The 26,285-nt window shown below is 44.9% G+C and overlaps 1 protein-coding gene across 3 annotated transcripts in view; it reads left to right on the top strand.

The window, feature by feature from the left end:
* Positions 1-24,740, top strand: part of znf407 (zinc finger protein 407) — a 160,863-nt gene extending 136,123 nt beyond the window's left edge. For all 3 annotated transcript variants that reach the window (XM_038994127.1, XM_038994130.1, XM_038994128.1), the window contains exon 10: positions 22,611-24,740. In XM_038994127.1, the coding sequence (XP_038850055.1) occupies positions 22,611-23,500 (890 nt within the window). In that variant the 3' untranslated portion in view covers positions 23,501-24,740. The remainder of the gene's footprint in view (positions 1-22,610) is intronic.
* The last annotated feature ends 1,545 nt before the right edge of the window (positions 24,741-26,285 follow it).

Raw genomic sequence — 26,285 nt, 5'->3', positions numbered from 1 at the left:
ACACTCTGTGTGCAATAATAGTATTTACATTATTTTTGAATGACTACCTCATATCTTTACCCCACATGCAATTACAGTGCCTTCGGAAAGTATTCAGACCCCTTGACTTTTCCCACATTTTGTTACAGCCTTATTCTAAAATTGATTAAAGAAAATAATTTCCTCAGCAATCTACACACAATACCCCATAATGACAAAGCGAAAACAGTTTTTTTTTTACAAATGTATTTAAAACAAAAACAGAAATACCTTATTTACAAGTATTCATACCCTTTGCTATTAGACTCGAAATTGTGCTCAGGTGCATTCTGTTTCCATTGATCATCCTTGAGATGTTTCTACAACTTGATTGGAGTGCACCTGTCATAAATGCAATTGATTGGACATGATTTGGAAAGGCACACACCTGTCTATATAAGGTCCTACAGTTGACAGTACATTTCAGAGAAAAACCAAGCCATGAGGTCGAAGGAATTGTCCGTAGAGCTCCAAGACAGGATTGTGTCGGGGCACAGATCTGGGGAAGGGTACCAAAACATTTCTGCAGCGTTGAAGGTCCCCAAGAAAACAGTGTCCTCCATCATTCTTAAATGGAAGAAGTTTGGAACCACCAAGACTCTTCCTAGAGTTGGCCGGCCGGCCAAACTGAACAATCAGGGGAGAAGAGCCTTGGTCAGGGAGGTGACCAAGAACCCGATGGTCACTCTGACAGAGCTCCAGAGTTCCTCTGTGGAGATGGAAGAACCTTCCAGAAGGACAACCATCTCTGCAGCACTCCATCAATTAGGCCTTTATGGTAGAGTGGACAGACAGAAGCCACTCCTCAGTAAAAGGCACATGACAGCCTGCTTGGAGTTTGCCAAAAGGCTCCTAAAGACTCTCAGACCATGAGAAACAATATTTTCTGGTCTGATGAATCCAAGATTGAACTCTTTGGCCTGAATGCCAAGCGTCACATCTGGAGGAAACCTGGCACCATCCCTACGGGGAAGCATGGTGGTGGAAGCATCATGCTGTGGGGATGTTTTTCAGCAGTCCTTGACTTGGGTTGTCTAGATGCCCTGAATTTACCTGTATGGTTTGGTGGTTATGCGTGTTACTAAGTGACCAGAAAAATACTGTTGTTTTTTGAAAAATATAACATTCCTGAAGAAAATCAAAAGACTGGATAGTCATTTGTTTTCAACGTGAAGCCATGAGAGATTCTGATGCATTTGGATAATATTCATACGGATAGAGCAATGAAGAGCTAATCTGCCAGCCCTGTTTTGAGCGATTTTGAGCTTTTTTATATATATTTCTTTGCTGCAGATGACCATGTAACTGGACAGTACGTTAAGTGTGATAGGACCAGAGATTGAATCACCTGATTCAGAGTGCTAGATGTTACATACACTGAACATTTTCTTGTAACAGCAATTCCCTTACCCATCTTAATAACGATATTATCTTTGTGTTCTGACCATGATAAAGCTGTGTCCAACATGATGCCTAGTAGTTTCATTTTCTTCACTTGCACTACATGCATTCTATTCATTGACAAATTAAATTGGGGATCATCAGCAAGCATATATTTTTAACCATATAGAATACATTTAGTTTTAGAAATGTTCAACACCAATTTGTTCATATCAACCCACACAGACACCATTCTTAGTTCACTACTCAGTACATCTGTTAGCTCATTACATTCTAATGCTGCTCTATACATTGTAGAGTCATCAGCATACATTACCACTCTTGCGTTGTTCATTACTGAAGGTAAATCATTAGTAAAGATAGAGTAGAGAAGTGGGCCTAGGCAGCTTCCTTGAGGAACACCACAGTGTATGTCTTTACTGTTTGAAAAGCTACCATTAAATAACACTTTTTGCCTTCTCCTGGATAGAGCTGCAGACTTAAAACCATACAATTTGAGTTTACTTTTAACAGTTCATGATCAATTACATCAAAAGCAGCATTGGAATCTAGCAACACTGCACCAACTAACTTTAACCAATCATCTGTAATTTGTGCTAAGGCCGTACTTGTAGAATGCTCTTCTATGTATGCATGCTGAAAACCTGTTATCAGACCATTACATGAGAAATAATCCTTGATTTGTACAGATATAATTTACTTAATTTACTTGGGCTCCCGAGTGGCGCAGTGGTCTAAGGCACTACAGTCCCTGGTTCGAATCCGGGCTGATTGGGAGTCCCATAGGGAGGCGCACAATTGACCCAGTGTCGTCCAGGTTTGGCCGGGCTAGGCCGTCATTGTAAATAAGAATTTGTTCTTAACTGACTTGCCTAGTTAAATAAAGGTTTTTAAAAAAGCTTAGCACCAGTGAATGCAGATTTTTGTATCCTCAGGTAGTGGAACAACAACCTTTGACTCTTTCCAGACTTCTGGGCACACCCCATACATCAAGCACTTATTAAAAATATGAGAGATTGGGGTAGATATTTGGTAAGCTGTAACTCTAAGCAATTTGGCATCAAGATGATCTGTACCAGGTGACTTGTCATCCGAAAGAGACAACAGCATCCTTTCTACCTCATCCCGTTCTACTTGGTGAAATTCAAACATGCATTGCCCCTCCTTCATGATACAATCTTTTATAAGAGAAAATGACATGGAGCCATCCGTTGAATCAAAGCATTCCTCAACTTGTCCACTTTGCCTGTAAAATATTATTTAAAGTAGTTTGCGATGTCGTGTGGTTTTGTAATAAATATACCCTCTGATTCAACAAAAGAGGCAGAAATGTTCGAATTCCAACCCATAATAGCGTTCAACGTTCTCCACAGTTTTTTCCTCATCACCCTTTACTCCATCAATTTTGTGCTGATAAAATCCCTTCTTCTTTCCTTTGTTAAGCTTGGTCACAAGATTTCTTAATTCACAAAATCTTTGCTTATCAAACAGAGTGACAGATTTATCTGCTGCTTTTTTGGCATAACGTTGAATCATTACATTTCTCAGCTCATCATCAATCCATGGGGCACCGTTTGCCCACACAGTGCATTTTCTTAAAGGGGCATGCTTGTCTACTATACTCATCAATAATGTCATAAACAAACTTAGTGACATTTCAGGATCATCCTTACTACACACTTCTAACCATTGCACATTCTTAATCTCATCCACAAATGAGTCCTGATTGAACCCTCTGTAGGACTTTCGGTAGATTACCTGAGGGCCAGCCTTTGGTATTTTAGTTTTCCTAGTGCGTGCAACTAAGTTATGATCACTACAACCTAGTGCCACTGATACAGCTTTAGAACAATGTTCAGCCATGTTCGTAAAAATGTGATCGATACAAGTTGATGATGTGACACCGGTCCAGAAAGATGTAACAGAAGGTCCAGAAAGATTCTTGATGAAAACCTGCTCCAGAATGCTCAGGACCTCAGACGGGGGCAAAGGTTAACCTTCCAACAGGACAACGACTCTAAGCACACAGCCAAGACAACGCAGGAATGGCTTCGGGACAAGTCTCTGAATGTCCTTGAGTGGCCCAGCCAGAGACCGGACTTGAACCCGATCGAACATCTCTGGAGAGACCTGAAAATAGCTATGCAGCGATGCTCCCCATCCAACCTGACAGAGCTTGAGAGGATCTGCAGAGAAGAATGGGATAAACTCCCCAAATGCAGGTGTGCCAAGCTTTTAGCGTCATACCCAAGAAGACTTGAGGCTGTAATCGCTGCCAAAGGTGCTGTTACGTATACTCCCTCTCCGGTGCTCTAGGTCACCAGGCTGCTCGTTATGGCGCACACCTGTCACAATCGTTACGCACACTAGCGCATCATCAGACTCACCTGGACTCCATCACCTCCCTGATTACCTTCCATATATATGTCACTCCCTCTGGTTCCTTCCCTAGGCGTTATTATTTCTGTTTCAGTTTCATGTCTGTGCGTTGTTCGTGTTTCTTGTTTTGTATTATGTTTCATTCATTTAATAAATTATTCACTCCCTGAACTTGCTTCCCGAATCCCATTACAGGTGCTTCAAGAAAGTACAGAGTAGAGGGTCAGAATGCTTATGTAAATGTTATATTTATTTTTTTATTTTTTATATACATTTTATATAAATGTTTTTGCTTTGTCATTTTGTGGTATTGTGTGTAGATTGTTGAGGGGAAAACAACTATTTAATACATTTTAGAATAAGGCTGTAACCTAACAAAATGTGGGGAAAAATCAAGGGGTCGGAATACTTCCCGAAGGCATTGTAAGGTCATTCAGTCAAGCAGTACATTTCAAACACAGATTCAACCACATAGCCCAGGGAGCTTTTCCAATGCCTTGCAAAGAAGGGCACCTATTTGTAGATGGGTAAATATAAAATAAGCAGACATTGAATATCCTTTTGAGCATGGTGAAGTTATTAATTACACTTTGGATGGTGTATCAATACACCCAGTCACTACAAAGATACAGGCGTCCTTCCTAACTCAGTTGCCGGAGAGGAAAGAAACCGCTCAGGCCAATAGTGACTTTAAAAACAGTTACAGGCTGTGATAGGAGAACACTGAGGATGGATGAACAGCATTGTACTTACTCCACAATACTAACCTAATTGACATAGTGAAAAGAAGGAAGCCTGTACAAAATAAAACATTTCAAAAACATACATCCATTTTGCAAGGCACTAAAGCAATACTGCAAAATATTTGGCCAAGTAATTAACTTTTGTCCTGAATACAAAGTGTTATATTTGAGGCAAATCCAATACAACACATTACTGACACACACACAAACATTCATGCAGATTACATAGGCTACTCATTTGTACATTCTTTATGTGGTGCGTACTGTGCAGAACAACTGAAATATCATTGTAAGAATCATGGTAATGTTTGTTTGTGTCATCTAATCCCGTAAGGCAGGGTTCCCCCTACTGGCATCCCGCGGGTGATTTTATTTGGCGCCCCAAGTTTTCTGAGCCCCAAAAATTATAACAATAAAAAAAGTATATATACATATATATATTAGAAAGGTGTTCTTAATGTTTTGTTCACTCTGCTCCAATGTATTTTAATTTTGGAAAGAGAGATACAGTATTTGTGATCGTATACAGATGTAAGCAAAGTTTGAAATTATCATGTTTTATTCAAATATTATATCTGTTTGGGATCAATTTGCAGTCTATAAATTATTTGTAATTCTGTTCTGGCCCCCTGACCATACTCTCAAGGAAAATGCCTGATCCCTGCCTTAAGGGATCAGGCACGCTTTGTAACATACGCTTATTCTCATGCACAAAATTGACACTTTCAGTTAGGTTTCAAGTCCATAGTTAGGCCTTAAATTATAGTCGTACAAAGGAACTATTACATTTGCTTGATTCTTTACATTTCTCCCTCTTACTTTCCCTTATCTTCAATTATGTTTAATTTGCTGCTGCCCTTGCAAGATGGTGCCTGTGAGGAGGATAATGACACACACACACACACACACACACACACACACACACACACACACACACACACACACACACACACACACACACACACTGGTGTGTGTGTGTGAGGGTAATACGAATGCTAGTGACAGCTAAATTCCACTACAGCTTTGATTTATTCAATCACAACAGAAGCATTATGATGGACCCCACCTCCACCCCTCCCTTCACCCCCCCTTCTCTTTATTGATCAATCTCATCCCCCCCCCCCCCTTCCCCCACCACCTCTTTTCATAGCCAGATTGACAGTTGAGTAATTTCTCTGTTGGCGATGACTGACGGATGGTAATGGGAAGACGTTTCAGCGTGGCATTACAACACAAAATAATTTCCAATTTACCGCTCATCAAAAGTACTCTCACAAAAAAAGAGAGCGAAAGACAGAGAGAGGGAGCGAAGGTTAGGGAAGGAAAGAGAGGATAGGGGTAGAAGAGAAGGAAAAAAACAACAGCGGATTTATTGCTTCAATTACTGATATTTTACATTTAGTTTAAAAGCGACATGTTTTTGTAATGTGACAGGCTTCACTGGATTTGAAAACCTCTTCAGACCTCTCCAGTCTTGGCTCGGGAGATAATGACAGGGGGAGGGGGAGAAGAGAAGAGGGGGGAGAGTGATAGCTGTGAATCCAGAGCCTCTTTAGAGAGCTCTGTCTGCCTGTCTGTCTTGGGGTTAGGGAGATCATGCCAGAGCCTTGACGTGGAGTTTTTATATTATTTTATTGTACCTCCGCCTGTCACTGGGAGGGGGGCGGGGGTGGTGCTTTTGGGGGCCTCTATAAAGCTATTTTACTACTCCCCTGGCTCTACCTCTCTGAATATACTCTTTACATACAGTATTTTGCCAGCTTGATCCTACTGAGACACCTACCCTGACCTGGGCAATTCCACTGTAAAATAATTATGCTTTGACTCAGTTTTTTATCCTTTTTACTGAAATGATTGCCAAACAAAAAACATTGATTTCAAAGTTGAACAAACCATAGAACTCGGTGCAAAAATACACATTTTGTGGAAGAACTGTGCAGATGCAAACTTTGGTAATGGAATTACGGTCAGATTTCTCTCAGGTTTTTATGCGACCACGTTTTCCAAAACCACTGTTAAATATCTGCTCCAAGTTAAGATTCAAAGATGTCTGCAGAAAGAGTGGGGTGTCAGCTATGACATGGTACCTTGAGTTTGAAAAAATCTCTTTTGGTTGTTGAACTACAGAAAGTAAAGAGGATTTACACCCGGTAACAGAATTACAGTAATGGGCATAATTATATATATGAATATCATTCCCCTCATGTTTCACACGTTTGGACATCACAGTGCAGCACAGCAGAGTACAGTGCAGTACAGTACAATACAATACAATACAGTACAATACAATACAATACAACACAGTACAATACAGCAGAGCACAGTACAATACATTTACATTTACATTTAAGTCATTTAGCAGACGCTCTTATCCAGAGCGACTTACAAGTACATACATTCATACTTTTTTTGTACTGGCCCCCCGTGGGAATCGAACCCACAACCCTGGCGTTGCAAGCGCCATGGTCTACCAACTGAGCCACACGGGGCCCAATACAACACAACAGAGTAGAGTACAGTACAATACAGCACAGCAGAGCACAGTACAGTACAGTACAATATAGCACAGCAGAGCACAGTACAGTACAGTACAATACAATACAACACAACAGAGTAGAGTACAGTACAATACAGCACAGCAGAGCACAGTACAGTACAGTACAATACAGCAGAGCACAGTACAGTACAGTACAGTACAGTACAGCACAGCACAGCAGAGTAGAGTGAGTAGGGTAGATTAGGTAGAGTATAGTTCAGTACAGTACAATACAGCAGAGTAGAGTGAGTAGAGTATAGTACAGTACAATACAGCAGAGTAGAGTGAGTAGGGTAGATTAGGTATAGTTCAGTACAGTATAATACAGCACAGCAGAGTAGAGTGAGTAGGGTAGATTAGGTAGAGTATAGTTCAGTACAGTACAATACAGCACAGCAGAGTGAGTAGGGTAGATTAGGGTAGAGTTTAGTTCAGTACAGTAGAGTACAGTACATTATACAACGGGTGGGTCTAAGCCAGGCAATTTATAAACTTGACCTCCACTATAAAAAGTATCTGGACATTATCTCCTATTCCTTTTAGACTAGCATTTAGTTTTCAACAGTGGGGATTTGTATAAACCTTGCTGTCTGTCTCTCCGACATTTCCAACATGGATTTTCTCAGCCAGTCGAAATCATGAATCAGCTGGCATCATTTTTATGGATATATACAAAGAAATGTCAATAGAAAATTGGTAAAACAAAATGAAGTGCAGCTAGTTTGCCGCCTTTCCAGCGTCAGTTTGAAGTGATCGTGTTAGCTGTGTTGTTGGCTAGCTCCTCTGAACAACAGTGTCCTGACGAGAGAACACATTTTCTATGCCAGGCGAAATCGCACATCATTAGCTCATTGTTATGGATGTATCCAAATAAATGTCACTAGAAAACAGCTTAAACAAATGCAGCTAGTTTGCTGTTATTCTGGCTGCACTATTTGACGTGACTGTAAGTTAGCCGTAGTTGGCTAGCTAACAAGTGAGGGATGAGAACGTTACCAGCCAGTATGGCAATGGAACATTTAGAACAAATGACTGGGTCACGTCCATTGATACAAAACAAAAAATACTTAATGACTGGGTCGTCTCTCTTGCAACCGAAATGATAGAACTAACGACCAGCCAGTTTGGGTAGAAACCTTAGATTTGTGTCGGAACTATATCTTGTGGAAGATTTAATCACTTAATAATTCATAAACAAATTTGATATTTGTAAAATCCCTATAACTAGTTGGTAGGTCTACCATTACTTGTTACTTTTGTGAACATTCATTATCCTCCCCCCTCATGAGGGAGAGAGTAATTATAAAATATGTTAAAGATATGTGGGTTTTTGGTAATGGTATTACAAGACAATGTTGCTTAAACTTACAGTAGGTAAACAATTTCTCCAAAAGGAAATATACAGTGCATTCGGAAAGTATTCAGACCCCATGACTTCTTCCACATTTTGTCACGTTACAGCCTTATTCTAAAATGGATTGAATAATTTTTTTCATCATCAACCCACACACAATACCCCATCATGACAAAGCAAAAACAGGTTTTTAGAAATTTTTGCAAATGTATTAAAAATAAAAACTGATATCACATTTACATAAGTGTTCAGACCCTTTACTCAGTGCTTTGCTGAAGCACCTTCGGCAGCGATTACAGCCTCGAGTCTTTTTGGGTATGACATTACAAGCTTGGCACACCTGTATTTGGGGAATTTTTCTCTGCAGATCCTCTCAAGCTCTGTCTGGTTGAGTGTCGCTGCACAGCTCAGGTCTCCAGAGATGTTCGATCGGGTTCAAGTCCGGGCCCTGGCTGGGTCATTCAAGGGCATTCAGAGACTTGTCCTGAAGCCACTCCTGTGTTGTCTTGGCTGTGTGCTTATGGTCGTTGTCCTGTTGGAAGGTTTCACCCCCGTCTGAGGTCCTGAACACTCTGGAGCAGGTTTTCATCAAATATCTCTCTGTACTTTGCTCCGTTCATCATTCCTCAATCCTGACTAGTCTCCCAGTCCGTGCCGCTGAAAAACATCCCCACAGCATCATACTGCCACCAACATGCTTCACCGTAGGGATGGTGCCAGGTTTCCTCCAGACGTGACACTTGGTATTCAGGCCAAATAGTTCAATCTTGGTTTCATCAAACCAGATAATCTTGTTTCTCATGGTCTGAGAGTCCTTTAGGTGCCTTTTGGCAAACTCCAAGCAGGCTGTCATGTGCCTTTTACTGAGGAGTGGCTTCCGTCTGGCCACTCAACCATAAAGGCCTGATTGGTGGAGTGCTGCAGAGATGGTTGTCCTTCTGGAAGGTTCTCCCATCTCCACAGAGGAACTCTGGAGCTCTGTCAGAGTGACCATCAGGTTCTTGGTCACCTCCCTAACCAAGGCCCTTCTCCCCCGATTGCTCAGTTTGGCCGGTCGGCCAGCTCTAGGAAGAGTCTTGGTGGTTCCAAACTTCTTCCATTTAAGAATGATAGAGGCTACTGTGTTCTTGGGGACCTTCAATGCTGCAGAAATATTTTGGTACCCTTTCCCAGATCTGTGCCTTGACACAATCCTGTCTCGGAGCTCTAACGACAATTCCTTCGACCTCATGGCCTGGTTTTTGCTCTGACATGCACTGCCAACTGGGGGACCTTATATAGACAGGTGTGTGCCTTTCCAAATCATGTCCAATCAATTGAATTGACCACAGGTGTACTCCAATCGAGTTGTAGAGACATCTCAAGGATGATCAATGGGAACAGGATGCACCTGAGCTCAATTTCACTCGCTTGGCAAAGGGTCTGAATACTTATGTAAATAAGGTATTTCTGTTTTTTATTTTGAATAAATTTGCAAATATTTCTAAAAACCTGATTTTCCTTTGTCATTATGGGATATTGTGTGTAGATTGATGAGGATTTGTTATTTATTTAATCCATTTTAGAGTAAGGCTGTAAGATAACACATTTTGGTAAAAGTCCAGGGGTCTGAATACTTTCCGGATGCTCTGTAAGCGTTGATATTAGTTGGTATGGGTCTTTATGCTCTTACCCCAGGTACCATGGAAGAAGAAGTTGGAGAACTATCCACACCCTCCTCACCCACCTGCAGCCTCTCAAATCCACATTACAGGCATTCGGACCAAAACGAGTCATTACCGTTATGTTAATCAGCACCGTAACTGACGAATTCACTTCGTGCCATATTCTCTGCGTCCACTCAGACCTTATCCTAGGCAGTATGAATGCTACCGTACCGTCTCCTTTCCCCTCTCCGTGCCATCCCGTCCCCAGCTGTTCAAAGTGTCACCAGAGAGATTGATAAGTTCATGCTATAAGCACTTTGTTTGGAGAGCCTCCCGGAGTGAGAGAAAAACACCACCTGCTTGGCGAAGGAGCGGAGGGAGTTAGTCTAACAGGTCTGTGTGTGTCAGGCTGGGTGGGCGGCGTTGAGGGAAGGTTGGGGGGAGACGGCAGGCGTTCTCCCGGGTGGGCCGCCACAGCGCACCGTTGGGCCCTTGCCACCACCGTGTTGGCCGTCAAGCAGGCCGTCGCAGATACCTCTGCATGTCACTCCAGAGCCCCTCCCTCCCCTCACACACTCACACTCACACACATCTGACGGCGGGAACAGCTGTTCTGTTAAACATGCTGTATGGAACGTGTGTCAGCACCATATGCTTCGTCTGCCAGATATGGCTTCATATCATATCAGTTCCAACAACATGGAGGATCGGAGCCAGCCCAGTGACAGTCACCCACATGGAGGATCGGACCCAGCCCAGTGACAGTCACCCACATGGAGGATCGGACCCAGCCCAGTGACAGTCACCCACATGGAGGATCGGAGCCAGCCCAGTGACAGTCACCCACATGGAGGATCGGACCCAGCCCAGTGACAGTCACCCACATGGAGGATCGGAGCCAGCCCAGTGACAGTCACCCACATGGAGGATCGGACCCAGCCCAGTGACAGTCACCCACATGGAGGATCGGACCCAGCCCAGTGACAGTCACCCACATGGAGGATCGGACCCAGCCCAGTGACAGACACCCACATACAGTTGCACTATACATGCCATTTAGCCAAACACTCACATACATATAGGGGAAAACAAGATATAGCCAATATGAAGAATGATAAATATATCTTTCTTTAAAAAGCATAACGTTTTTTTATGCACGCATGTACGAGCGCGTCTAGTTTTTTGGTTCAGGACCGTGACACTTTATCCGTCCTCGCCATTAGAATTCCCAAATCCAAACTTACGGTATTCAATCATTTTGATTAAAAGCCAAGATCTCGAACAGTACTGTTGGGAGTGGAGAGGCCCAAGCAGTCCGCCACGTTTGAGAATTCATATATTTTCATAAACTTTTAACAATGTCAATGAGACACGTCTTCAATCTTTGGTCCACGCGACAGCGGGGCATTCAATCTTTCTTTAGCTTTTCGACAGAAAATTTGAATACGAGCACAGCGTTATTAATGTGATGGTTGATACGGAGGGTTTCACGGGGGGGATTCGCAGAGGGGGTTTTATTAGTTTTGGAGACACTTGAAGCCGAGGAATAAGAGGGAATGGGAGGAAGCAGGGAGGGCGTACACAGAAAGCAACGCTCGGCTAGGTCAAACAACGGGCCTTGTTTGGTCCTAGCGAATACGCTAAGATTCTAATTCAGCACGCCCAATTAACAACACTAACAAACCAAGAGGATTAATTCCTACCAGCTACAGTTTCCAATGTTAGACAGGTTACGCATGTGGCTTCTATATATGTTTTGTTTAGGTTTTTATGTGGTCCCAGACACAATCTTCGTTGTGTCCCTCCCTGTATTATAGTCAAAATGTTCCTCAACATTTGCTCTAATGTAAATGTATCTGTTTAAGACAGGCACATGGAGGCATACCTTCCTAAACTGAGGTTCAAGCTTACATGGACAGTTTGTGGTTGACGTCGGTGAATTTGTTCGTGTTAACTCGAACTAATTACACTATGAAAACCTGAAAAGCAAAGTAGAAGAAGCTCAGTTTTGCCCAATAAATAATGCCGTCGATTTCTTTCTGAAAAATACCCATCATGTATGAAGTGAAGTATAGATAGTGACTTATATGGATGGTATTTGGAGTGATATACTACATTTGGAACACTGATAAATATGATGACTATGACATTCAATTCAAATTTCCCTGGTTGACCTTGTCCTTGATGTTATGAAGACACTACCTTGGCTAACATCAAATGATTTGCCAATAGTACAGTAGATCAATTTGTACATCTAAATTGAACACGTTACACAATCCATAGCAATTGGGCAAGGTAGTGCTGGATGGGTGTGCACCAAATGGGACCATATTCTCTATATAGGGCGCTACTTTTGACTAGAGCCTTAATGGGCCTTGGTCAAAAGCAGTGCACTACGAAGGGAATCGGGTGCCATTTGGGACGTATGTCTTTGACACATCTTTGGTGTCATCGGAGGAGCCATAGAGGCGCCTGGGTAATAGACCGGGTCTCCTCTTCGACGGGAATTATTACGTGTCTGGTTACATGTAACTCTGGTGGCCATTTTATCTCCATTCACTATGCTGTTATAGATATCCACCTGTCAATATTCATACCCAGGTCAAACACTCTGCTGACGTTATTATTGTGTTTCTGTATGCGTGTTTGTGTGTGTGCAGACCAGTATCTATGTTTATTGGTCTTTTTCAGGAAAATTTCTCTCTCTCCTACTCTCTGTCCCCTTTCCCCTCCCTGTATTAGTGCTGTCATCAGGATGGATTGAGACAGCCCCCCCCCCCCCCCCCAGTGCAAACCAAACCACCGCAGACAGACAGAGTGGGCTAGTATAGTAGACGCCCTCGTCCCTTTTGGGGATGTGAGGGGCCGTAGAGTTAGAAATATGGGCCTGTGTGTGTGTTGAGGTGTCTGATAGGGAGATGGGAGAGGGGCCGGAGTTGCAGAGAGTTTCCTGTGGTCGTTTGTACACTCTCTCTCATAGCACCTGCCCAAACCAGGCAGCCCTGTAATGACTCAGACTGATGATGTTAATAAGAATGGCTGCCCCCCCTTCCCCCTTGGCTAGTAGTGGAACGCCCCAGCAAAGGTAGAGCCCCACAAGATGCAATGCACACACACACACACACACACACACACACACACACACACACACACACACACACACACACACACACACACACACACACAAGCTCATAGGCATACACACAAACAGACACGGACGGTCGGGCGCACGCACACTCATCTCTAGCAAGCCTACCTTTCAGAAGAGAGGGCGGGGGAAGAGAGAAACGGTCCTTTCCTATCTTTAAAAGAGATATAGAAATAATAATTGAAATAAAAATGTGTTGCGGTGCACAGTGAAAATCTTTCTGCTGGAAGGAATACAAGGAATTATTATATATGTCTTCATGCATGTACAGATAATCTGTCTCTTTTTTATTTAACAGATAAACATCAGTATTTGCTGGTTGATTCGTTTACGCATCGAATGGAAACATATAGCCATTTCTGTTTTACCAGCTGTTTATTTGGTGTTCTCTCAGCATTCTAATGCCTCTGTTTTTCACGGCGTTTAATCTTTTCTTTCAGGGTACTGATCACCTCTGAGGGTTGTGTGACTGAACAGTGCTACTGTGTGACCAACGCGAGGCGGCTAGTACTTTTTGTTTGTCACTCTCTCTCTCTTTCCGAACCGGAAAGAATTGATGGAGTCGGAGTATTTATTCGTGTACTGTCAGCACAGTCGCCAATCTCTCTTTCTCTCTCTCTCTCTCTCTAGCTCTCACACCTTTTAAATCACTCTCTTCCTCATCTCTCTCCTCTCTCTCTCTGTCTCTCTCCCTCACCCTGTCTATCCCTGTCTATCCATGTCTCTTACCTCTCTCGCTGATCTCTCTTTCTCTGTCTCTCTCCCTCTGTCTCTCCCTCTCTCTCTCTCTCTCTCCATCCCGGCCCGAGGTAAACATATTTTGCAGAAAAGCTGACGGAGAGCTTGTTTTAACAGCCCCAAGGTCAGCGAGTCAAAGCCTGCACTCGTCACGCCAGCCTGGCTGTGTGGTGGGCTGTCTGTGTCTAGCCGCAGACAACACTGTGGCATCTCCATGGAAGATTTATCCTCTACACCTTCAATAATTCAATAATGCCTCCTCTCCTCTTCTCTACTCTTTCTGCCTACTCCCTTTCCTCTCCTCTTCTGCTCTCCTCTCGTCTTCTGCACTCCTCCTCTCCCACTCCTACTCCTCACCCACTTCACTCCTCTCCTACTCTCCGCTTCTCCTCTTCCTCTCCTGTCCTCTTCCTCTCCGGCTGTGAGTGTTGTTAGAGAGCAGACCTAAATGCCACCAGGCCTCAGACCGACCCGCTTTCTCTCCTTCTTCTAAGTAAAGGCATGATGGACTTGCGCTGAGGGCTGCAGGTTTACGAGAGAACACGCAGTCCGTCATCCAACATTAGCCTGTGTGTGGTGTGTGTGTGTGCTGTATGTTGCGACCCCGCTGTGTGTTCTCCCATGCTGTTGTTGACCTGAGTGATGGGTGGTGACCCCCTGCCTGGCGCCTGCACTCCTCTCTCCCGCCCTATTGATTTGATATGAGGTTTCAGAGCCGCGTCACGTGACCTTGTATTATTTACCGTCGCCGCTGTGTGTCTGTGCTGTACCCCGGGCTACACGTTCGTAGTGAGCGCGCGGCGTTCACTTAGTATTTGTAAGTGTAAGAAGTCACATGGGATAGGGTTGCACTCATGTGCGTTGATATGATCGTCGGAGTGTGAAAAGCTCAAAGTTGTATTTGTAGGAGCCATTTGACTAGGTTAGCCACTACTGTGTTCGTTAGCCTCCAAACGGACGAGAATGGACTGAAACAGGGAGGGACTACCCGAGCCTTTCTTTGTCCGACGTTTTGAAACGGTGTGCCCCAACGAATACGATTCGGCCGTTTTCATGTACACATGTAACAAATGAAGGAACCGGTTTTTGCATTTGTTCCATCAAAGTTTTACCGCCGGTCGATAAGGTGCAGGCTGAAATGGGAGGGTTATCGCTGTCAGTGTTATTCGATTGGATTTGATTGAGTGTGATTTTGAACGTCCCTCATTTCTCGGAGTTGACGGGTTGTTTCCTTCCCCTGAGCCTGTGGTAAACATTGTAATGAGCATGGATCTCCCACTCGGTCTCTGCCACGCTAGGGCCCAGGTTAAGTGCAGTTTCAGGCTATTATACATCATTAGGGTAAGTAAGACTCAGCCACGGGGAGAAGAGAAATGGAGGCCTGGGACGGTTCATTCCTCATCGGCTGCATGGGGCTGAGGGAGGGACAGGGAGGCAGGGATAAGGCCCGATATCATACACACTCGCACCATCGGACAATCACACGCAAGCAAATACATGTACGCATGCGCACAGACGTGTACGCACGCACACACACACACACACAGCCACATAGTCACAAATCACTGTGTCAATAAGACACTTTATAGGGGTTAAGGCACCACCGATCACTCCCACACCAGCCAGTCAGCCAGCCAGTCAGCCAGCCAGCCAGTCAACAGCACTACCCTACACTCTACGTGGGAAGACAGAGTTGAAACTGGGACTTATGGGATTTCTTTGTCTTTCTGTGTCTTTAGAATTAGTCCCATATCAGAGTAGCAACTTCCAGTTGGGCTTGTAAAGTGTGGACTAGATTTGGGGGGGTCAACGGTAGCTTTAATCACCTGGTCTTGCAGAGGAGAAAGCAAACTCAAAAGTGCTAGATAAAGGAGAGAGGGAGAAATACTAATTGTTGTCATTACGGAGGAGCAGCTGTAAATCAGTAGAGGTCAAATAGAGGAGAGAGTGGTGTTGAAAGACATTGTAGTTACTGCAACGAGGGCCACTTCCTCCCTCCGCCCGGAATGAAAACCCCAGGCCGGACGGCGCAGTGGAACCGATCACATTTGAATGCTAATTTCGATAAAGGACAGTTCGATTAATAGATCTGCTCTTCTCTCTGATGAAGGAATTGGGCGCGTTTGAGATTGGAGTTTTAAATGCAATTTAGAGAAGAAAAAAACACATGGCGAAAAAAAGAGGAGATATTCTCCCTAATTTAATTTTTTTTATTAAAGCCCAGAAAGGCCATTACTAGGAGAGCATATTTTCTACAGGCAATTACAAGGTCAATAAATCCTCAACATCCTCCCTTAAAGTTCCCCTATGTATGTTCTGGAATTGTGTTCTTCTGTTCAACTTCTTTAATTGGCTCTGTAGTGGCTGCGCAGACACACACGCGCGCTTGTTTGTGCGCACACACACATACATTTAATGTGCACACACACACACACACACACACACACACACACACATACACACACACACACACACACACACACACACACACACACACACACACACACACACACACACACACACACACACACACACACACACACACACACACACACACACACACGTAGAGATCCAGGAGCAGGGGGAGAGAAGGGCTGGTCTGGCTTGTCTCTCCGGGCTGGGTGACAGCTGTGTGTGAAGTCCTCTGAATCTGCCCACACTGTCATCTGTTCATGAGATCTACACACACACACGCACACATGCAAATGCCTGTGAAGCTGTTAAAGTGGTTTTGTAAAGCATTCCTTCATTATTGACTGGAGTCCATATCCAAAACCTACAGTACCTTGAAAGGATTGAAATTCAGGCGGCAGCAAACTGCAAAAGCGACAAAGAGGGAGGAGGAGAGAGGGAGAAGAAGACGAGCTGCGAAAGAGCCAGAGAGGACAGGGTTGAAGAGGAGCGATTTCGCGTGCGCGAGAGAGAAAGAGTGAGAGAGAGTGAGAGAGAGGCGGGGCTGGTTTACATAACACCGGAGATCGTCTTTGGCATGCGTCAGCCGCCGAGAGGCATCAATCACTCCATCTGTGTAAAATCACAAGCTGACTCCGATATTGCTAAATATTTATACTGTCAGATACACACAGGCAGTGCAGATGAAAAGGGCCATTCATTAGGCTTTCTCCAGCCTGTCAGCCTGCAGATGGAGATTAGAGGGAAACCTCCCACCATGGTCGCCTCACGCCGTCTCCCCAGCTCTATATTTAGCCCCTTCACCACGATAAATATCTCCGCAATGCCTCTGTTAGGTAAATACGACCAGGGATGATCTGGAGGTAACGTAAACAGAACGTTGTGTCGTCGAGAGGTAACAACAGGGATGTAACGCAGCAGGTTTGGGTTTGGTCAGGCCTGTTGCCTCGACTTTGCTAGGCCTTGCGCTACCAAATGTTTCTGTCTGTCTTTCGCGGTCGCTGTCTTTATTTGTTTCTCTCCATCTCTTTCTTTCGCTCCTCGCTTTCTCTATCTTCTGTGGTTTAGACATGAAGCTCGTACTTTTTTATTTTATTTAACTAGGCAAGTCAGTTAAGGACAAGTTCTTATTTACAGTGACGGCCTACTGAGGAGCAGTGGGTTAACTGCCTTGTTCAGGGGCAGAACGACATGTTTATTTTACCTTGTCAGCTCGGGGATTCGATCCAGCAATTTTTCAGTTACTGGACCAACACTCTAACCACTAGGCCACCTGCCGCCCCATATTTTTCATTACTCACAGAGGGCTGAATATTTAATCTGTCTGACTATCTGACTTTCAGCCCTGTGTCTGTCTGTCTGTGTCTCTCTCTTTCTCTCTCTCTCTTTCTCTCTGAAGCAACAGAGCAAAGCAACAAAGAAATATCAACTTTTACGCTTAATTACAGTGGAAATCTCCATGTTGATTAGGGGGGGAAAAAAATCTGCTTTATTCTTCCCAACTTCAAATTCATAATGAATCATTAAGTCATGTGAGAGTGTGAGGGATAGAGCGGGAACACAGGGATGGAGGGAGAGAGGAGAAAGGGAAAGGCGTGTAATTATCTTCAGAATGTAGACATCACCAGTAAATCCATGGAGCCATCTGACATGGCTAATTAAGGAAGCAATCAAAGGTCCACCTCCCGAGAGTTGGCGAGGTAGAGAGAGAGAGAGAGGTAGAGAGAGAGGTAGAGAGAGAGAGAGAGAGAGAGGTAGAGAGAGAGAGAGAGAGAGGGAGAGAGAGAGAGAGAGAGAGAGCATGTAATGGGGAGAGTGAGAGGAGGGCAGGAAGGAGAGTGGAGTGACTGAAGCAGTCTGTTCTGTTGGGCTCTTTGTGACGATTCCATGTGTCAGTCCTCTGAGCGGAGACTCATGCAGGCCTAACTAACCTCAGCTCCTTTATCAAGCTTTCGATCTGACGCTAACTATCACAGATATTGTGCCCCAGTGGAAGGGGGTGTGTGTGTGCGTGAGTGTGTACATGTGCGTGTATGTGTGCTTTCTCAGCGGTGCTCTGTAAGAGAACCCATGGTGACTTATGGGGCACATGTATAATGTAACGGCAACTCCGCTAGAAAGCAGCTTGGACCATGGTGGCAATTCACCCAAGAGTCAGTGAAATGTGTGTGTGTCTGGGATTCCTCTGAACAAATCGTCCAGTCCTCTTCCAATTCCTGGGTGGTCAGATACGGAAGGTCAATGAGACAAAGGGTCGGAAACCCCCTCCCCCCCAAAAAAGTCACCTTTATCAAGGGTTACCCCCTCTCCCTACCCTCACTCCACATTCTCCCCACCCTCCGTCCCCTGGTGGCAAAGGCGTGGGTGACCAGGGGGTCAGCCAGTCTTGGCCAGGGGATAGTCAGCAGAAAAGGAGCTGAGGGGAGGTAGAGGAGTGCAGGGAGGAGAGAGGGGATTGCAGGGAGGAGAGAGGAGGATAGTGACCTGGCTGTATGCATTGTGGGTGACCAACACTGTACCAAACCCTAGTTGTATGCCTTCGTCCTTTGACTGGCAGCCCTATGTCCTAATTATATGTCCTTAAAGGCCCACTCTGTGATTTTTATGATTACTTATGATTATTTAAATGAATGATTTAAACCCATTGATTCTTGAAGAATATAACTTATGTGCCTCTCTTGAGCTACATGTTGAATATACGGTTGACCTAGAAAGATCAGTGCGCTCTTGTATGGCTGTTTGTCCTTGGGGTGTGCACTGTGCTGTGTCTCCATCCTTCTCTCTCCTCCTTATCCTTCTCTCATCTTTCTCCCCTTCTCATCCATCTGTCCCCCTAGTGTCAATCTCGTCCTGGTGTAATTGCTTGTTTTTTTGGTCACCAGGCCAGTCCCCTCTCTCTTTCTCTCTCTCTCTCTCTCTCTCTCTCTCTGGCGTTGATTCATAGAGCTTGTAAAGCTGACAGTGGTCCCTCTCAGTCCCTTTCAGCTGGAACAAAGCAGGTGACAAGGACACCTCCCTAGACGGCTGACCTGTTGGTCCCCACTGTCCCCGCCCCGCCTCTCCTTGCCTGGGCTTGAGGGACACAGGGGGGGAGGAGTGGGTCTACATCCGAGCATGTAGCCTGTACCTTGTAGTGGGGGGGGGGGGGGGGGGGGGGGGGGGGGGGGCGTCCTTCTGCTAACCCTCCCCCCTAACCTAACCTCCCATGTCCCCCCCCCCCCCCCCCCCCAGCCCCCCCAGCCCATCCTTGGTGACCTGGATACGTGCTCTCTCTGACACTTGAACTACTTAGCTGTGTCACCTTCAACGCCCCGACAGCACCACTGACACCTATCCTGCTTGTGCATCAGCTGTAAAAACCGGCCTCACACAATAAAATATCTCGGGTTTTAGTGGTCTCACACCGCCCCGGTCGAAGCATCCAGGTTCATATCTCTAATTTTACATAATCGTGGGCGTAGAGGGATTGTAAAGGATTCTGTTTGAAAATAATTGATCTTAAAGCCCATGTGTTTTTCACAGTGTTGTCATTGTGCCGTCATGTTTGATACAGTATAATTGACTGAGCTGGCTTATGCTTATGTCCAATCAAGGTTCGACTGTCCGCTATGCCCAGGTTGATTCGTATTCCCTCTAAATGCTTGTAGGTTCGGTTCAGTGTTAAGGCAGTTCAGACAATGTTAAGGTTGACTTGTGTAATTGATTGGTGGGGGCTGCAAGTCGGTGTTAAGGTTAATTCCTCCAACTGCTGGTAAGTGGCGTCTGACCGCTTCCCAGGCAACGGCCCTCTCCTCCCTGAAGTAGTGCCACTTAGAACCCCCCCTCCTCTACCCAACACCACAGGCTGTGCTGGCTGGGGGCATTGATCCACTGATCAATATATACAGTTGAAGTCGGAAGTTTACATACACCTTAGCCAAATACATTTAAACTCAGTTTTTCACAGTTCCTGACATTCAATCCCAGTAAAAATTCCTTGTCTTAGGTCCGTTAGGATCACCACTTTATTTTAAGAATGTGAAATGTCAGAATAATAGTAGAGAGAATGATTTATTTAGGCTTTTATTTCTTTCATCGCATTCCCAGTGGGTCAGAAGTTTACATACACTCAATTAGTATTTGGTAGCATTGCCTTTAAATTGCTTAACTTGGGTCAAACGTTTCGGGTAGCCTTCCACAAGCTTCCCACAATAAGGTGGGTGAATTGGGTGAATTGGTTGGGTGAATTTTGGCCCATTCCTCCTGACAGAGCGGATGTAACTGAGTCAGGTTTGTAGGCCTCCTTGCTCGCACACGCTTTTTCAGTTCTGCCCACAAATTTTCTATAGGATTGAGGTCAGGGCTTGAACAAACAAAATGGACAAACAGTACGATTGTCTTCTTTTTCAAGGTCTTTAAGTATGCAAACACACTGGCTGTGTATGTGTCTGACTGACTGACTGTCTGTCGTTTTGTCCGTCTGCATTCTCCTGTGTCTCTGACACTATAATTCTCAAAATTCTTTATTATCTCCCCATTCCATCTCTGTTGTGGCTTTTCCCTCGTTCTCCGTAGGGAGGCCACTCTCATCTGGAGAAACGACACCAGAGCCTCCCTTCCATCGCTCCCCTTCTTTCTTTTTATCTTATTCTCGCCGAGCCTCCATCTTGTTTGGAATCACTTCAAATAATGCAGTGTGCTTCTCTCTGTCCTCACGACTCGCTGTTTAAAGGAATCAGTCACTCAGAACACTCAAAACACATATTAAACACGCATCAGCCTCTCGCCGGGGCCAAATCACGCTGTTCAAATGTTGTTCTTCCACCGGGAGTGCGGGGACAAGTGAAGAGATGGGATGTGCAACATTAACTTGATTCGCGGCGGCGGCGACTGAGTGACACCCCATAAACCTCAGCGGGCAGGCAGGTTGCTGCTAGGCCCGGCAGACAGCACCCCGCGGATAATGTGACACACGCTAGCGATGCCTCCTATAGCCACACACACACACACACACACACACACACACACACACACACACACACACACACACACACACACACACACACACACACACACACACACACACACACACACACACACACACACACACACACACACACACACACACACACACATAAGCGCAGACACACACACACACACACACGTACACATACTGGTTTTATGGTAATGTATAAAACATCACAGCATTGAGTTATTGTCCTCTCTGGTTGGCCTCTCAGCTCTTAGCAGTTGAGAGGTGGCATAAACCGTTAGCAGTATAGCGGTGGCTAGTGGGTCTCTGTAACCTCTGCTGTACTAAATGTCAGCCTCCCATACAGAGGGACAGGCGATCCTAGTTGTCACAGCACTTGTTCTATAGACTGTCCATAGACTGACCAGAATGTTTCCGACTGAAGCATTCATGACTACGGGTTTTTAAACGTGTTCACTCTGAATGATGGAGATTTGTTTTCCTATTGTGTCATTATACTTGTCATGAATGTTTGTTTCTATTGCGATAAAGCCTACCTACCGTGTACTTCAGGAGATTGGTGAGATTTTGCATTTCATTTGAGAAATGTATTGTTACAGGCCATTTTGTAGCTTTTACCATCAAATGATCAACCCACCTGGTAAAATAAGAGTTAAATCAAATAGAAATAGAAATGACGGTGAGAAATAAATGATTGATGCGTTTATTGTTGTGTGTGAAGCAGACCTGGGTCCGATTCTTTTAAATACCTCGTTCTCTGATTTACATTTAGCTTGGTACAATGGAACCAAGCACACCTGCCTAGACAATATTTGACCCAGGTCTGGTGTGAGGGCGTGTGTGTTGGTGTGTGTATGTGAGCGAGTGTCTTCTCTCCCTCTCCAAATCCTTTTTCTCTGGATAGATTCTGCACGTCTGAATCCTCTGAGCTGCTCTCTGCCTTAAACAATGCCATTTCTAACACCGTTCCCATCGCCTTGGCAACTCCATAGCAACCTGTGGTCTGCCAGGGCATGGTGTGGATCAATTAGCACCATCTGATGTCTCACCACTTCTTGTCACCCATTGTAATATCTTGATATTCTCATTTTTTTCGGAAAAAATGAATGTGTATTTATTTTTTTAACAAATATGCGTGCTTTTTTCTACAAGAATAAATGGTCCTAATTACTAAAATGACCATTGACAGAATGTTATCAAAACCCAATGCACGTCATACTGCTTTGCCATTAACACTGCTCCATATCTCTGTGTTTTTTCCAGGTATCGTGTCCAAGTCGTTCGAGTGTCGTCTAAAGGGCCAGGGAGCCACATTCGTGGAGGTTGACACAGCGTTTGACGGGGCCTTCCCGGTGCGGAGGGTGGGCTCCATGGAGGGGCTGGAGGGCCAGGAGGGTGTCCAGCAGGTGATTATCATCCAGGGCTACGGCGATGGGGAGATGGCCTTCGACCAGGCCCTGGAAGAGTCAGCCGCTGCCACCCTGCGGGACCTGGCCATGGCGGGCCAGGTGGCCGAGGTGCTCCACATCACCGAGGATGGCCAGGTCATCTCCTCAGGGAGGGAGGTGTCTGCAGGCGGGGCACATCACCTGGCCGGAGGCACCACCCAGTACGTCCTGCTGGAGTCCGGCGGGTCTGCAGCCGGAGGTCATGGGGGAAGGGCGATGCACCACCACATGGTGTCGGAGTCATCCACGGCTCTGGATGCCCTCCTCAGTGCCGTCAGCGAGATGGGCCAGCAGGAAGAAGACAGCCAAGAGGTCATGACCCAGGAAGTTGTGTCAGAGGTCATGGAGCGAGTGGAGGAGGAGGAGATGGAGGTGGAGGTGAAGACGGAGGAGGAGGTGTGCGAGGAGCAGCAGGTGCAGGAGGAGCAGGTGGTCCAGGAGGTGCTGCAGTTTGCAGCCAGCCAGCTGATGATGAAGGAGGGGCTGACCCAGGTGATCGTCAACAATGAGGGGACCCACTACATCGTGACGGAGCTGGATGACAACACCCTCCAGGTGGAGGGGACCATGTACACCCAGCACCAGGGAGGGGAGGACGACCAGCAGAGCGAGGGAGTTTCAGAGGGCCAGGCTGGGGAGAGGATGGTCTACTACCTGGATGGAGCTACACACAACGTGGTTCTGGAGAAGGTGGAGGTGGACTAGTCAGTGACTGTGGCAAGTTTCCTTGATTCCTCGAGTCCTCTCTCCTCGCCTCCTTCTCAAAAGCCGTTGGATAAGAAGTTATAGGGGAGTGACCTCTGACCTTTTCATCCATTGGGTTTTGAGTAGGAGGCGAGGAGAGAGGATGCAAGAAATCAAGGAAATGCAATTGAGACTCTCCCTGTGTGATGAACAAATGTCTAGCTTAAAGCCCTTAAGAGTCTTTCTCTGTCTCTTGGAAAATGTAATATTTTTTTTTACATAGCTTTATCTCCATTTTGTAACGATTTACTCAGGATAACCTTCACATCTATGGAGTTATAGTGAGGGGCGAAGATTATTGCTAACATTATTTAACATCTGCATAATTTTACAGCCAATGCCAGAATTACCACTTGTTTTTGAAGTCATGACTGTAAGACTGGAAATACATAGGCTATTTTCACATGGTTATATTTTTTGAAGTGTGTTCAATTGCAAAAATAATAATTTTAATATTACATTTCCAGCAGGACATTTTCCCGTTATCTAGAAAGACTTACAATCTTTAAGTTGCATGGTTTGGTTTTATTGAAAGTTGGAGAATAATAACAGCTTTATTTTCAAGGAAATTTCCACCCAAAAACGATATTTTGGTATTTGTTTAATTAGTCCATTGTTGATACAGAAATGTTTTGCATATCAGCAATCAAGTTTTCAAGATATATAACTTTCAAAATACAGAAATACAGCCGGTATGATGCATTTTGCATCATGATGCAAAATGCAGCAGTTTTCCTTTAAGTAGTGAATTAATTTGCAATTGTAAATTAAATAATAATTTTTTGTTTGTTCATTTAAAAGGTACATTAATAGGTCATGTTTTGATAAGACAGGCTATTACAACTTGCTATCATACCTTGCTGAATCTAGGACCAATAGCATTTTGGACATCGAAAATATCCAGGCTGCTGATTGGTCTAAATCCAGGGGCAGTCCAATGATTGGCTTTTTTTTCAGCAATTGCTCAATATGGTCAGGATGCTGATTGGTCTGAATCCAGGGGCAGTCCACCTGTTTTTCAGGATGTTCTCAAAATGTCACGGTGCTTAGTTTCTGATAATCATAATTCAATTCAAGTTGACAAGTATTTTTTTCCATTGGTTTTACTGCTCTCAGTTAATGTAAATATATGTTTCTGTAAATGAAATTGTAATGATACTGGCGTTTGAGTAATGACAATAAAGCTCAATCTTCATTTGGAGGGGTGTTAGTTCACCTCAAGTTTTCTATGACAGTGATACAATCTCCTATTCACATAAACCACATGAATTTACATGCATCAACTGGCATAGGAGCTTCGACCAAGTGTGTTTCCAATCACCATCATCATGATCATCACCATTGTCATTATCACCATCATTACCATCATCATGATCACCATCATCCTAATCATAATCCGCCTCTCCCTCGGTCAGCCTCCTATTCTCTCCCTCCATTGTGTTGAACAGAACACACACATTCTTTCTCCTTACAGTATTCAAGAGCTGGAAGAGGGAATCAATATTCACTTAGGGCCGTAGTACAGCCTAGGCTCTGATTGAGTGAGTGGGAGCCCAGCGTGACGGCTATGAACACAATGCCGAAGACTTGCTTTCACACAGGGGCCATCAGGAGATCATCCCTTTAATGTAACACACAGCCAGGTGTGTGTGTGTGTGTGTGTGTGTGTGTGTGTGTGTGTGTGTGTGTGTGTGTGTGTGTGTGTGTGTGTGTGTGTGTGTGTGTGTGTGTGTGTGTGTGTGTGTGTGTGTGTGTGTGTGTGTGTGTGTGTGTATGTGTGTGTGTCAGCGAGAGAGAGAGAGAAAGAGTTGTGGGCTGGCTGAGAGGAGTGGATTACAGCTGGATTGAGTGAGTGAGGTGAGAGACGAACAGCAGCAGAGAAATCCCCCTCATAACCACTGTTGGAAGGTGAGCCTGTAATTTCACATGGCATACTGTATGTCTCTCTGCTACACTGGACTATAGCACAGGATCCTTAGCCTTAGCTAAAACCTGCAATCCTAGCTGTCTCCTTTCACACTTTCTCCTCCCAGTTAACACAATTAGGTCACGTGAATCACCATGGTGTGTGGGTTTCTATGTGTGTATTGCTTTGTGTGTGTGTGTGTGTGTGTGTGTACGTGTAATATGCTTATATATGTGCATGCGGGCGGCATGGGTCTCACTCTCTCCGCCCTGTGCGGCTTCCTAATCAGAGACGGGTGGTTCATTATTAGCTACAGCAGGCCGTGCGTGTGAAATGGAAGAGGGAGAAATTAGCAGCTGTCACCGAGTGATGAGTTCATTTCCTGACAGGCCCGGTTCGCCTGAGTCCGTTAGAGACGACGGGCAGACGGTTGATGGAAACCTGCCGCTGCAGCTTAATTGACGAGCCGGAAAAGGGCAGAGGGCCGGTGGGGGGGGGCTATCCTCCCTCTCTTTCCATCACTCTGTGGGGGCAGACGGGAGAGCGAGAGGAGAGGGACAGGGGGTTGGGATCTCTCTGAGTATGATAAATATGGCAATTCTGTTTAGTTCACCGTCTATAGAAAACATATCAGCCCGTGGATAATTTTCTTAATGTCTCTGCTATTAGTTTTGCGGCCCCTTTGGCAGTATTAGCATTCTCGTTGATACTGATACACTCTAGTTGTGTGTTGTGTCCTGGGGACAGCATGCAGGTACAATTCTATTAAAGGGACCTGTTTGTTTGTGGTCTACTTTCTATGTTATGTGGTCTTGTACCTGGAACGTGAAGGCAGCTGAA

This window comes from Salvelinus namaycush, chromosome 5 (genome assembly GCF_016432855.1).
Source record: "Salvelinus namaycush isolate Seneca chromosome 5, SaNama_1.0, whole genome shotgun sequence".
Taxonomy (NCBI): Eukaryota; Metazoa; Chordata; class Actinopteri; order Salmoniformes; family Salmonidae; genus Salvelinus; species Salvelinus namaycush.
The sequence above is the reverse complement of the archived record's forward strand: the minus strand, read 5'-3'. Positions and strand labels throughout refer to the sequence as shown.